Source organism: Melampsora larici-populina, assembly GCF_000204055.1.
Source record: "Melampsora larici-populina 98AG31 unplaced genomic scaffold MELLAscaffold_6, whole genome shotgun sequence".
NCBI lineage: Eukaryota > Fungi > Basidiomycota > Pucciniomycetes > Pucciniales > Melampsoraceae > Melampsora > Melampsora laricis-populina.
In genome coordinates, this window is record NW_006768770.1 from 2,010,404 (window position 1) to 2,024,690 (window position 14,287).

Below are 14,287 nucleotides of genomic sequence, written 5' to 3' on the forward strand. Positions count from 1 at the left end.
AACAACTTATAATCAAACAAGAGAGTAACAGAGGCGGAAGCGCAGAGCGTGACTATTACTAACCAAAGAGGTTTTAAAGATTAATTTAAGAGGTAATTGGAGTAATATGGAAGTGGTGGTAGCTTGGAAGCAGTTTGTAAACTAATGTTTGCTTAAATTGATTGATTAAAAGATAAAGAACAAAAAGAAAGTAGAAAAACAACAAGGGTTTTATACCTATCCCAACTCCAAAAGCACACACAGATGTTTGTAATATTATTGATTGTTTTACATAGGTGTGACACACCTTTTAGGAATTCCGCTGTCATGACTAATTTGTGTAATTCAAATCAAGCTTTTCCTCCAATGCAATAATTCCTCCTCTCAAGTGTCATCCAATAACTAAGTCAGTCATTCACCCAATCCGGTTATACAAATTCCCAGACCGTCAGACAACAATCCCCTTATGTTGTTATCTGGCAGGTTTTAAAAGTATTGAGACTCGAGTTGGGTCATCACTCCAAATCAAGAATCAGAACTGGAAACTCAAACTTCCTCCAGGAGTTTATAACTTCCTTAATTAATTCAGTACCACTTTCACATGACCCCTGATTATTAATTAAGATTAAGAAAGAATGTATAGAGCGTAGGGCGCGTTCACTTAGTGGTGAATTTGAGAAATCACATTACGCACAACCACTTTTCTACATGTAGAAAAGTGTTTTTTTGAAAAAACACACAATTTGAGATTTTGTGAAAAATTGTCAAAGAAGCGGTCTTGAGTCGGTTGACTTGGATGCAATTAAGGACGGCTGAAAACCGTTGATCCCTTTCTCCTCTTTTCTTCTCCTCTGTTCTGTCCATTTCCTTTCAATCTAATCTAAAACCAATTAAACCTCAAAATCAACTGCAACATGGGAGCTTGGTGTGATCAACCATTCAAGACATCAAGTTCAAAATGAATTGATCATTACTATTGTTGCTATTATCAATCATCATGATTTCATCAACTTCACTCATAATATAAGTCACAAACCTATGAACAAAAACCAAAGAAGTTATGTAAAAAAGACCCAAACCAATGGGATACAAAGGATGATCAAATTATTTAACGGAATCGAACTAGTTTTTTCAATCAATCCGGGTAATACAATCAATGTGAGTTGGAGTGTGAATGGGATAAATTAATTTAAGGAGTTTCCAATGAGATTGACTGTACAAGTTGAGCTGGTAATGAGGTTGGTTGATCAGGTTTGAATGAGAATACACCGTTGTAAGTTGAGTTGTAAATGTGATTATTTGAGAGTGGTGATAGAGGCTGATGGAGGACGAACCTGGACAAACTGTATGATGGCTGGGGCAATACCGCAACCGCTCCGCTCAAATGAGCGTGAGAGGAGCGGTTTTGGCATCCGCTCAAACCTCCGCTACCCAGAGCGGAGGGTGCGCACCGCGCTCCAAGGATAGGAAAGTCCTGAGCGGAGCATATTGCTCCGCTTAGAGCCGGGGCTTGAGGCTCTTTTTTATGGTTTTTTTTAGACTTTTCAGGTCTTTTGTAGTGATGAGAGCCGCACACCAAAGTAAGAAAAAAAATAAAAAAGAGCGATATTGTGCGTAGTGAGATTGAGCGCAGCACTGCGCTCCACTACCAAAATAGGTCAAAAACCTGAGCGGAGCGTAGTGGTTGTGGTGTTGGCTGGGGACTTGTGACAGATTTGAGCGGTTTTGTATGCTAGAAGGTACATTTTAAAATATGACGAAACGTTTACAAGGGAGTTGACTGGCACAAGCGTTGAGAAAAGAAATCAAGAATGTAATTTCTAAAAGGAAAAAAGTGATAATAGTGAATTCTTGGAATGTCCCAAAAAATCGCTTTTTCTAAGCATTCTGTGATTTACAGAATGCTTGTAAATAAGAAATCAAACACATTTCACAGAATGTGATTTCCCAACTTCCAAGAATGTGATTTTTCAGGAAAAATTGCTCAAGTGAACGCGGCCTTAAACAATGTATGAATTGAAAAGAGCAAAGAATAATTATGAAATATTATGAGAAAGGAAGAATCTTACTTGAGTATGAGCATTCTTGTGTAGTTCTGATGTGTTTGCATGTGGTATTAAGGTCTTTGTATGTTAGCCAGGAGATACATTACTTAGGTTACTTATGCCCTGGCTGACAGTTGTTGTTCCTGAAGTTATTGTTCCTTCTAGAACTGTTATTTCTATCAAATGTTGGTGGTCTCAATTGATTATTCTCTGGATCTTCAGATAGATTTGCGTCAATTGAAGCATGATTTACGCCACCAGCGTATTGATTTTCAGTTACAGGGTTAAATTGTTCTCTGATGTTGTCCTTTGCGTAAGCTAAAACAATCCATCAGCAACCATCAAACAAGACCATATTTACTCTTATTTAATCTACTCATCATTGTCCATCAATGTTATTCGACCATCCTGTAAAAAAGCAGATCTTGCTTTGGCTTCTTCTAGATAATTTTCACATTGAACTTTTGGGTCACCTGGTGCTCCATTTATTCTGTTACACAGTATGTCTGTTCTGACCAATATGTCATACCTAAAGGCAGTTATCCATCTGTGTCTGAGACTCAACTTCTCCACATACTCAAATTTTTTTTCAAGGCTAAATTCAACTTATTACAATTATGAGTTTTGTTCTTTAAGATTTGATAACTGAATACTCACTCATTAGCAAATGGTCCTTGAGCATACATGTCTCTTAAATACTTTAACATGGGAGTCTTTGCTCTTGTCCAATCTGTGAATGTCATCCACCATTCACTCATGGCTTGTTGACCAGTAGGTTTGTCTTTCTTTTTTGAGGATGAGTTGTTACCGTCTACCATGTGGTCTAATTCAATCCATTTATCATTAAGATAGTTAACTCAAAATAAATGTCTAATTTCTTCAGATGAGCATTCCAGTAGGACTTGAAAGCTCTTAAACCCATGGTGTTGACACTTGACCTTCTTTATAATTCTTCATTGAATCAGAAGTATCTTTATCATCTTTCTCTGTTGATGACTTGCTTTGTGACCCGATATGCCAACCCATCCATGGGTTTGCCAGATCTTGATGCATCTAGTTGCAACCGCGGACCATGTGAGATTCTGACATATCCTATTCCCATTGTTGTAGCCAAAAAGGGAATCCGTTCCTTTGGTCATTCCTAGTAACTGTCTACGGATGGCCCAAACTGGACAGAGATAGTTCGGTTGTGGTTCAGTAGAATCTGTTGAGCCACGCCAGCCTTGGCAGTCCTTGTACCTCAATCGTGCAGGGTTACGGAGCCTGGACCGCCGACCGTGGGTACAATGTTGCTACACCATAGCAAGTTTATCAATTGGTATTGCCACTAGAGTTATCATACGTAAGTTCTGCAAGTGGTGCTAAGGCCCAGAAGGCGCAGAGGGCGCAGTACAAAATGGCGGCATCTCTAGGGTCTGATCTATCCAAAGTGTGATACAGTGGTACAAGGTGTTTTAGCATTACAGCTTGCTTTGGAGGTTTTGAGGGTAGTGAGGCGTCTGATTGTGCTGAAGCTCTAAGCATCACGGTTACCCTCTCGTCAACAACATGTGGATATGGCTTGTTGTGCAAGAGATGCCAAGCCTGCACTCCGCATAGATATTTCCGGAGAGTTGTTGACTGATCTTTGTGACAAGTTACTTTGAACTCTGATCTGCCTGTCCACATGCAGAAACCGTAAATGTTGTTGGGGCTTGCTGGTAGTTGGAATTTGCCTTGCAATGTCGAAGTGAAATATTTGAGAAGTTTCTTTACGGTGCTATTATAACTTGTGAGTGTATTTGGTTTCCACCTGTTAAGTAAGTGCAACTTCAAATCTGACAAATTCCCATCTCCATTGCGGGACAAGAATTCCTCCAGCTTATCAATGTTGGTCATGCAATCCTATGAAATTGGTAACCATCTCAGTACAAGGTGAAACTTGACAAAAAATGGAATAGATTTCACCTTTAGTCTTGGATATTGGCTTCTAGTTCCTTGGAGAACGGTGAAGTCAACTGGCTAGAAGTTATAATTGAAGGAGATGTTCTTCAATGAGAAATTAGTCTTTCCTTAAAAAATTGACTGGAATTTGTAACCGCTGATCAATTTTGGTGCATTCACCAAAATACTGACTAAGTCTGATGGGATCTGTAATCAGATCCTATCTTTATCTTTGTGACCAAGGGTTATTCCCCTTGATAACTCGTCAGTGTCATTCTCTTCTGCTGTTACTCTTTGAGGATGTATATTTAGGTCATGGTAGATGATCAAATTCTGGATGATCTCCCATTCATCGTTTACCCCTTGATCTTGTTACTTACGATTTCTCAACACCGCTTCTGATCTGTTATCAGTCCAAACTATCAGATTCTGACCTCTTGAAACGTTTATTTCTAAAAGCATTAAGACTCCCAATCTCATTGCCACTGTTTCTAACCAGGTAATACCTCTTTTCGAGACGCCACAAGATTCCCAACCTTTTATTAATGAGAACTGGCTCCATCTTGTCCTGATCAGTACACCTATGCCAAAAGACGTCAACGTGTCTCCTACCCAACCAATTTCTTTTGGATTGTTTACCAAAATTAACCTCATGTTCTTGAAAGTGTTCAAAATTGACAACCAAAACTGTAAATCCTCAATTACATCAATAGGAATTTCCATTTTGCCTTATAATTAACCCAATCCTTCTTCATACGGTGTAAACCATTAAGATAACACTTCAGTTGTGGAAGAATATAAGATACATGAATTAATCTACCAATGAATACTTCTAACTTGTCATAAGTAGTATCCGCTTCAGGTATTAGGAAAATACGGAATGCAAGGTGTGTCAAAGTGACAAATCAAATTTCAAAAAGTGAAATTTCAGAATCCCCGGGTCAGAAATTGACAAAACTGGATTAAAAATCAGATTCAACAGGACCCTGGAAAGCTCCTGGAGAACAAACCGTCCTGAGGGGGTTTTCGGATACCGGTGTTTTGTGAAGTCATGTCACATGGTACCAGAGATGTGACAGGTGCAAAAGATGCGCCTCAACGAGGGCTATCAGATGGTACACATGTCTGACCCTGAACATGACTGGTGGCTTGGGAAATGTGTGATTTGTAACTTTTGCCCCCCCAGACCAACGAAAATCCATACCGGCTCGGGTCGGGTACTTACATACGGATATCTCGGTGATTACACGTGGTACAAAACTGAAAGTATATGTAATCGAGAGCCCTGATCAAGGCGCTTCTCCTACCACCGAGAAATCCATGTTAACCCACCTCTCCTCGGTGCAAATAGTGAAAGTGTGAGGGCCGGGGCCGGAATGGATTGAGGACGGTTTGTTCTCCAGGAGCTTTCCGGGGTCCTGATTCAACCCAAATACTGGTCTGAAACCGCCTGTATTTGGGATGAAACCATACTTTCTGCAAGTTCATACCGGTTTCCAAACCACAACCCTGAATTTGACCGCTGAGTTGGCACTTTGGCACAAATGATACACAAAAATTTCAAAAATCAAGTTTCAACACTACAAAATTCACATACACGCAAAACAACTAAACACCAAAGTGATTCTGTACCATAACTCCTTTGCACATCCACACAAGACAAGTTTACTGATAGCATATTATCATGGAATGGACCCACTAGCCTGCTGGGTGATGTATTACGTCATTTGATTGACTGCAGCTGCAGACTGGCGGAGTGGGTGGTCACAGGCCCTGGCCACCGCACACTTATGGTCAAACTTTAAAAGGTAGACTACCTAGCCTTAGGTGGTCCATCTCTCCAGTTGATCGACTGAAAAAATCTGTAGCTCCCGCCCTGGCCACTGCCTGCTTATGGTCAAACTTTAATAGAGAGACCACCTAGCCTTAGGTGGTCTATCTTTCCAGTTGATCAACTGAAGAAATCTTCAGCTTTGGATCTGGCCACCGCCAGCTTATGGTCAAACTTTAATAGACAGACCACCTAGCCTTAGGTGGTCCATCTCTCCAGTCGATCAACTGGAGCCACAGATTGCCCCAGCCAATCAACTGGCCTCACCTGGAGCTCCAGTCGATCGACTGGAGCAGTCTGTGGCTCCAGCCAATTGACTGGGGCCATCAGGAGCTCCAGTCGATCGACTGGAGCAGTCTGTGGCCCCAATTGATTGGCTGGGGCCATCAGGAGCTCCAGTCGATCGACTGGAGCAGTCTGTGGCTCCAGCCAATTGACTGGAGAGATGGACCACCTAAGGCTAGGTGGTCTCTCTATCGAAGTTTGACCATAAGCTTGCAGTGGCCAGGGTAGGAGCTATAGATTTCTCCAGTCAGTTGACTGGAGAGATGTACCACCTGAGGCTAGGTGGTCTCTCTAATAAAGTTTGACCATAATCTGGCCGCTTGCTTGTAGTCAAATACATGTTATACGATCTGCAAACCACAAGCTGGCCCTGGATTAGTTTCCTATAATTTCAGAGTCAAAAGTGGAGGAGACTCATTGAAGCAACAAGTTTCAAACATCCCGTCCGTCAAGTGCATCCATCAAGGTATGCTTTCATTAATCTTTACCAACCTTACTAGCTTCAGATTTGCACTTCATGTTGTGGGGGTGGAGTGGTAGCAGCCAGTGACTTGAGGATATGTGAACTCTTTAGGGGTAAGAATAGGTGACTGAGGGGAACCCCGACAACTGGTCTAGCCTCTTGACTCACATATCACCAAGTCGTGGGTGTTCCACTCCATCCTCATTCTATGTGGGTGATAATCCTGAAGCATTCCATGTGAGCTGACCTTTGTTTTATTCTTCCTGCAGCCAGGTTTCTGGGGTGAGATGTTATATCTCTCCGAGCAAGGTAACCCTGATCAATACTAACTTTTTACTTCTATTGAACCAATGGCTAGGCAGCAATCTGATGTCAAAGGGAAAAAGGAAGCTGTAAAGCGGGCTGCACATATGGCAGCTAGAGATGCTAAGTATAAACAGGAGAAGAAAAAGAGTTACATGACACAAATTGTGAAGCTGTGAGAATTCACACAAGAGAAACTGTCAGCTCTAGACTAAACATTAGAGGTGAACTATGCGTACAAAATGTATTTCTTAAAGTTTGAAAGGTGATTTCTAGACTAGTGAGGAATTAGTTTTCAATTCTTTGTAAGGTAAACTGTTTGAACCTACAATTGTTACTTGTAGTTGTCTACAGTGCGGAGGAAGAACCTCTGTCAGTGTATCAGTAAGTGCAGTCACTTATTAATCTGGCTAGGTAAACACGTCCTAACATCTAAAATCTTTGAGTGACACTTTAGTGTGGTTTGATAAGATAGAACCTTATCAAAAGAATATAAGGAACTTAAGGAGCTTCATTTGAATAACTTATGGTTAAACAATCTGTGGTATCCCAAGGGTAAAGAGCAAGATAACAAATGGAAGGAAAAGTGACTGTTTGATGACTGTGGTAAAGCTAAAGGAAATGACTACAAGTAGAGTTTTTTAAAGTATAACCAACAAGTTTTTGATCTGGGTAGATTTGTTCGGTTGATTCCATTTTTAACGTAAAAAGTAAAATGAAAATGGGTTAGAAGGTGATAAGTTATTCCGGTCAACCAGGCAAGCTGGCAAACACAAGTACAGAAGGAAAGTCAGTAGGCAGAAATTTTTGTTTTTGCAATTAAACCTCAAGGTGAATGCTTGTCCTTGTCTGCTTCACAGGTACTTGTGCAGAGAATGAGGTGACAGATGATAGTGATGACAGCTGTAGCTTTTGATTTTCGCAGATTTTGTATGGTTGGCTTGGAAGCGATGGAAGCAATGATAGCAGTAGATTGAAATTGATGTGAATTTACAGTTACAGTTGACTTGTGGTAAAGAATCACTTTGGTGTTTGGTCGTTTTGCAAGTATGTGAATTTTGTAATGTTGAAACTTGATATTTGAAATTTTTGTGTATTTTTTGTGCCAAAGTGCCAACTCAGCGGTCAAATTTGAGGTTGTGGTTTGGAAACCGCTAAAAATTGGCAGAAAGTATGGTTTCATCCCAAATACGGGGGGTTTCAGACCAGTATTTGAGTTGAATCTGGTGTTTAATCCAGTTTTGTCAGTTTCTGACCCGGGATTCCAAAATTTTGATTTTTGAAATTTCAAGTTGTCACTTTGACACATGTCGCATTCCTTAGGAAAACTTTTATTTGGTCTTTTCGTTTTTCCAACTTCTTTTCTGGTAACCTAACAGTTTCCTTGAAACCATCCCAGATAAAACCTATAAACTTTTGTTCATATTGAAATTTTGGTAATTTTTCTACATTGGTGCCTACACCCAACTCTTGTGATCTATTTACGATATCTTGCATTTTGGTAGTGGATCCTATCCTTTTAATATATAAGTTGTTGTCAACCCATCTAAAGATGGTGCAAATCAAATTCCTTCATCATAATCTCCTTCCATGCGTTTGCTGGTCTACCAAAGGAACTGCATCCTGCTACCCCACCAAATGTCATGCTAGTATCCAACATTAAAGGCCCTTGCTATTTGCAGCCCACACAAAATCCATGTAGGCGCTGCCAAAACAGCGCCTACATGAAGGTGTCCCACGAAAAAGCGCCTACATTTATGATGTAGGCGCTTTTTCCTTTTGCAAATGACGCCTACAGGCTGAAAAACCAATGTAGGCGTCATTTGTGTACGCCTACATTCTAAAAATAAAATGTAGGCACTATTTTCAAGCGCCTACATTCTAAAAATAAAATGTAGGCGCTTTTTTTGAGCGTCTACATTGTTTTTTCCATGTAGGCGCTTCAGTTAGTTATAAGGGTCTTATACACGTGTGAATAAAAATCTATAAGGGTGCTGATATTAACATATAAGGGTGTTGGTATTAAATTATAAGGGTGGTGAGATTAATTATAACGGTGTTGGTATCAAATGATAAGGGTATTAAATGTAAGAGTGCGCATTTGATTATAAAATTATAAGGGTCTTATAATTAATTATAAGGGTGTCGGAATTAAATCATAAGGGTGTTGGAATTAAATTACAAGGGTGTTGGTATTAACATATGGAGGTGCACAAAAATTACGCCTACAGTAAAAAAAAAGATGTAGGCGCTTCGAATTTACACCTACATATTATTTTTAGAATGTAGGCGTACAAGAATGACGCCTAGATTGGTTTTTCAGCCTGTAGGCGTCATTTGAAAAAGGAAAAAGCGCCTACATCTTAAATGTAGGCGCTTTTTTGTGGGAAACCTTCATGTAGGCGCTGTTTTGGCAGCGCCTACATGGATTTTGTGTGGGCTGCAAATAGCAAGGGCCACATTAAATTACCATTTGAGTCTCTAACCATCAAATATCTCCATTGTTCCATTAAGGTAGGTATTTGTCTATAAGCGTTTTCCCAATCAAATAAAGCTCATAACCATGGTTCTTTTGATGTTCTGAAAAATGCTGCCACTGTTTTTAAATCGTCCCATGTTGTGATAAATAATTTTGGATCAACGAAAGAGTTTACCAAAGGTGTCTTTTGATCATTTCTTGGATATGATAAATCATTTTTCAGTCTCAATGAACTGTCTCCATTAACAACTGTTCCAAGAGGACTAGATCTGAAGAAACCAAAAACTTTCTCTACTTGTTCATGAGTATAAGGGCCATACATTCTTTTTGCTAGAACTTCTTTCCTCATAGATTCTTTTATCTTCTCCGCAGCTAATGTTGATGATGTGCGATTATCTGGCGTAAAGTATTTTAAAGCTTTCACTTTATGATAAGGAATTTCTTGATCAAAGCCATGTATAAAACATGCAATGATATCTTCGTACTTACATATTAATCTATTTGATTTTAAAGCTTGTTTCCATTTGTCAATGTTCATTTTGCACTTTATAGCTGTTGGCCAACCTTCTGGTAAATCAATAGCCAAATCATCATCATCCTCTGTTTTTTATTTCACCGGGTCATTAATCTCAACTGTTTCTGAATTTGTTCTTAATTGAATGTCACAACTATTCAAATGACTTATCAGTACAATTTTGCAATCTATTTCACTTATTACAAATTACAAACAACATTATCATATCATCACCAAATATTCGCTTTCTCAAATGAACGGATTTAAATAAAACAAGAAATGACAACAATCATACAAAATAAAGATACAAAGAAAAAGGAATTTGACTACCTACTTATTACTGGAATTATTTTTAGCAGCTTCTGCTGCAGCGGCTTTCTTTTCTGCAAATTTTGGATCAAAATTATTTCCGGTATAACCATTCTTAAATTTAAATTTTTCCTTTTGATACAATGATCCTGATCCACTCACAACTGGATTGTCATCCCCACATTTACCCCATTTCTGATAAGGTTTTTCCTTCTGTTGAAATCCTTTTTCAAAAGCTTTCTTTGCTGGTAGTTTGCGTGTTGATGGATCCCATCCATCTTGTTCTCCCCCTTCTACCTAAGGGGTCTTCCTGAAATGGGTTTCATCTATCATGGAAACAATGTTTGTAGTATTAATTATCTAAATTGTATTTAACAACAAGATTTCAAGATTTTTAGGAAAGAAGAGACTTACCCCTCATTCTTGATTGACCAAAGCACTCTTCTGCTCAAACACAATCATATGCTGAGAAATCAGGTGGACCTGTATTATCCACTACTTCTACTCTATTTACTAGAGCAAATTCTCTAATTCTCATGTCATACTTCAAGGCTGTTAACCACCCCATCTCTCCAAATACTCTTTCTACATCAGTTTTGTGAGCTATTGCCCGTTTGGTGATTACTGGGGATTTTGAAACTGCTGAGACAAATACATCATAATATATACTCCAATCGTCATAATCCAATAACCATTCATCGGCGTAAGGTAAGCCTGAATGAGAAGAATCTGATTTTTCTCCATCATTTGATCTTGACTTCTTCTTACTGTGACAAGTCATAACTTTAGTTTTCCAGTCTTTATCAGAAATGGTTAATGGAATAGGTAGGGTATCTGAGTTCATTCTATTCTACACTTGCTTGGAGGCTTGGAGAGATCAGGGGACAAATCCAGTAGGTCCTGGATCTCGGTAAGTTGGAGCATCCAACCTGGCGAGAGACTCCGTGGGAGACTTCAGAACGCCTTCATTTCTTCCAACGCAGGCGCTGTTGAGGCGTTCTTCCGACCGTCATACAGGACTGTACGTACAGTCCTAGGACCAACCTACTCCTTCTTGGACCGGCAATGATCGATCTCGATCATGAGTTGTAAGCCGGTCCTTTGAAAAAGCCCACTCACAGCTCTGGTCCAAATAAGCGGAGGAGCAAACGGATGCCAGTACATAGTGTTTCACTACCCGATCAGCGGACCAAGGTGGAGTAGACACTCACAATTTTCACTCCAATAACTTACAGCTACTCTCCCTTTTTTTAAAAAACCTCTACATAGAGAATTACTTCTCTCTGATCATTGCCATTCTTATTCATCGATTAATCAGAAGGATGCTCTTGCGTGAGCTTGTAGAAGTGTTACAGGCACCGGAATATGCAGTCATATATGCAAAATTGCATGTAGAAGATTTTATTTGATTCTGTCTGCTTGCTAGTGATGTCCTGAAAAGGGGAGAAAGAGGCCTTACTTTAACAAGTACAGAGCTTCCAGTGCAGTATATTTCATCTGCAATGTGTGTCAATATTCCACATGAAGCACTTGTACGGTTATGGAGGATTATGTTCCCAGTTCTACCACGTTGCTTCATTGTTCCAAAGGACTGTATCAAGAAATTAGGACTTCTGCCTTTGATGAAAACTCAGATACCTTTCTGTTTTCTCTTTCCACCAACACAACATTTTTACCATTGTGATCCTCACAAGCGCAAACCTCTTGCATTCAAGAAAGACCTCACACTCAATGGATACGTGTACACTTTGAAAGGAGTCCTCCCAATCAAATCCATCTCCTTCTACTGTACAGGTGTGTTGATAATTTTAAATGAACAAATATGTCACATATATCATGGATAGCATCTTCTGATACTCTTTTCCCAGGATGCTTGACATATTTTAGACCATCATATTATTCACGAAAAGGTGTCCGATACTTTTACACACCTTTGGAGGGGCGTGATATTGATGTATTTCAAGTACATAAACACTACTTTATGGAAAGATCTCTAGCTGAGAATCTTCTTTACAACCAAATGCTTGCTCAGTAGGTTCAATGCATCTATACTTATCCTTGAATGTACCACTGACAAAGAACATATCTTGACCCTTATATAGTGTTTCTATCTTCAACCTAGTCACCTCTTACAATCATACATATGTTGTAGACAAGGAATTGCTGCCATTCAAGGCAAATCAGGATTTTGGAGCATCAATGTCTGCTTCAGTTTGCAGTGATGGTCTTGCCCTGAGCATACTGTTATCACATTTTGATAACCGACAAGCAAGAGTCAAAGTTCCAAATGGCGGCAATGATGCTGATTGATACTTAGATGCAATGTCACAGCATTTGGACTGGATTACTGCAGTTGGTTCTGATTATAGAGATCATGTTTGTGACAAATGTTTGTTGATCTTTGACAATAAAAGTCAGTACATTCTCCTACATTTTTCAACAATCATTGTATTTTAACTTTGGGATCATTTGGATCTGATCATCATTAGGAATTAGAGCAGTTGTAACCGACGGTATCACAATTGGTCATTCACGCTGCAGTGCATCAGCTGCACAACTCCAATTTATAGCTCAAAAGAATAATTTACCAGATCCTGAAGGTCCTTGCCTCAACATTCTTGATCACGTCCATGACCGATTTTGCAAATTACACACACCTCTCCTAAAAGATCAATGTATTGCCTTGACCCTCTACTCGTTTGCCTAGATCATATACTTGTGGTAAAGGTATTTGTTCAGAAGCTTTCAAGCAATTTGAACATAGGAAGGACGCAAATTTCTCGCTTGCTTCAAAATTGACTCGACCTGGGGCTAAACTTCCTGCCGATCCTTCTGTTCATCAAAATGTGTGGACCGCTGAGCTTGAAGATCTAGATATAATTCATGAACAGGATGAAGAAGATAGGTCTCATGAAATGGGACGTGATGGAGGAGAGACTGAAACTCAGAGCAAGAAATCACCCCGTCTTTGTTTGACACGGCGTCGAACTCACAATGATCAATTGATTGTGAGTCCATGTGGGATCATCCTGGCACGTACTACTATGTTTAATGCTGAATCAGTCTCTGCAGTCAAGGTATGTGAATATTATATTACAAATTGATTGAATCCAAATATGTTTTAACCTTATTCTTGTGTTTCAGCAATTCATTTTGGACACCTTTCCTCATGGTTTACCTGACATAATTTTTTATGATAATGCATGTCAGCTGGTTCACCACATCTGGAGCAGTGATGAGGACTATGAAACCTTCAAAAACACAGTTATTCCAGTGGATGCTTTTCACTTCTGTTCACACAAAGAAGACGATCAATTCTGTCAGCAGTTCACTAACCCCAATAACTTCCCTGAACTCAAAAAGGATGGCAAATGGGCTTTCAACTCTTCTGTTGCTGAGCTTGAAAACATCTGGTATGGAAAGTTCTCATCTATGTGTAGGTCAATGCATGCTATACGCTACAATTTTTTCTTAGAGGAAATGGTTAGGTTGATGAATATGTCTTTGGAGGAAAAACTTAAGGCAAGGAAGGATGCAAACTTTGTTACAAAGGGGTGGATATTTTAATTATATAGGAAAAACTTTATGGGAAATTATCATTATAACACATTTTTTAACTCTCAATAGGCTGTTGATGATGAAGTGGTTCTCAATTAAGTGGCAAAATTAAGACAATTCAGACAATTCAATGATTAAATCATTGTCATATATCATTATCATTTTTTTGTTGGACAGGTATTGTCATTGCTGAACAAGTCATTAAATAATCACCAATAACCACCACCACAATTAAACTGCAATTGTGAGGATGATTTAACTTATTGAAAGAATGACTAAAAAACAAGAATCTAAAATGATGTTGCATATATTTTGAGAATTTAATATGATAATAACTTGAGAATCTAATGCCTAAAGAATTTAAGATGAAGTTGCATATCATTTGAGAATCTGATGCATAGAGAATTTAAGATGAAGTTGCATATAATTTTAGACTTGAAGATGATATTTCATATATTTCCTGAGATTAAATTGAGACAAGTTGATTGTATCAACATTAACCATGTCCACCAATCTACATGATTTAGAGGTTGTAAGTGGTCAACAACACAAAGTACAAGTGGTATTGTTTATTTTACAATAAATAAAGGACATACCT

The 14,287-nt window shown here is 39.0% G+C and overlaps 1 protein-coding gene across 1 annotated transcript; it reads right to left on the reverse strand.

The window, feature by feature from the left end:
• Positions 1-10,152: 10,152 nt before the first annotated feature.
• Positions 10,153-11,295, reverse strand: MELLADRAFT_103659 (uncharacterized protein; the record flags this gene model as incomplete). The annotated part of the gene is made up of 4 exons (XM_007406479.1): positions 10,153-10,428; positions 10,646-10,929; positions 11,176-11,230; positions 11,251-11,295. 4 exons carry the CDS (start codon positions 11,293-11,295, stop codon positions 10,153-10,155), a joined length of 660 nt encoding a protein of 219 aa, XP_007406541.1.
• Positions 11,296-14,287: the final 2,992 nt, after the last annotated feature.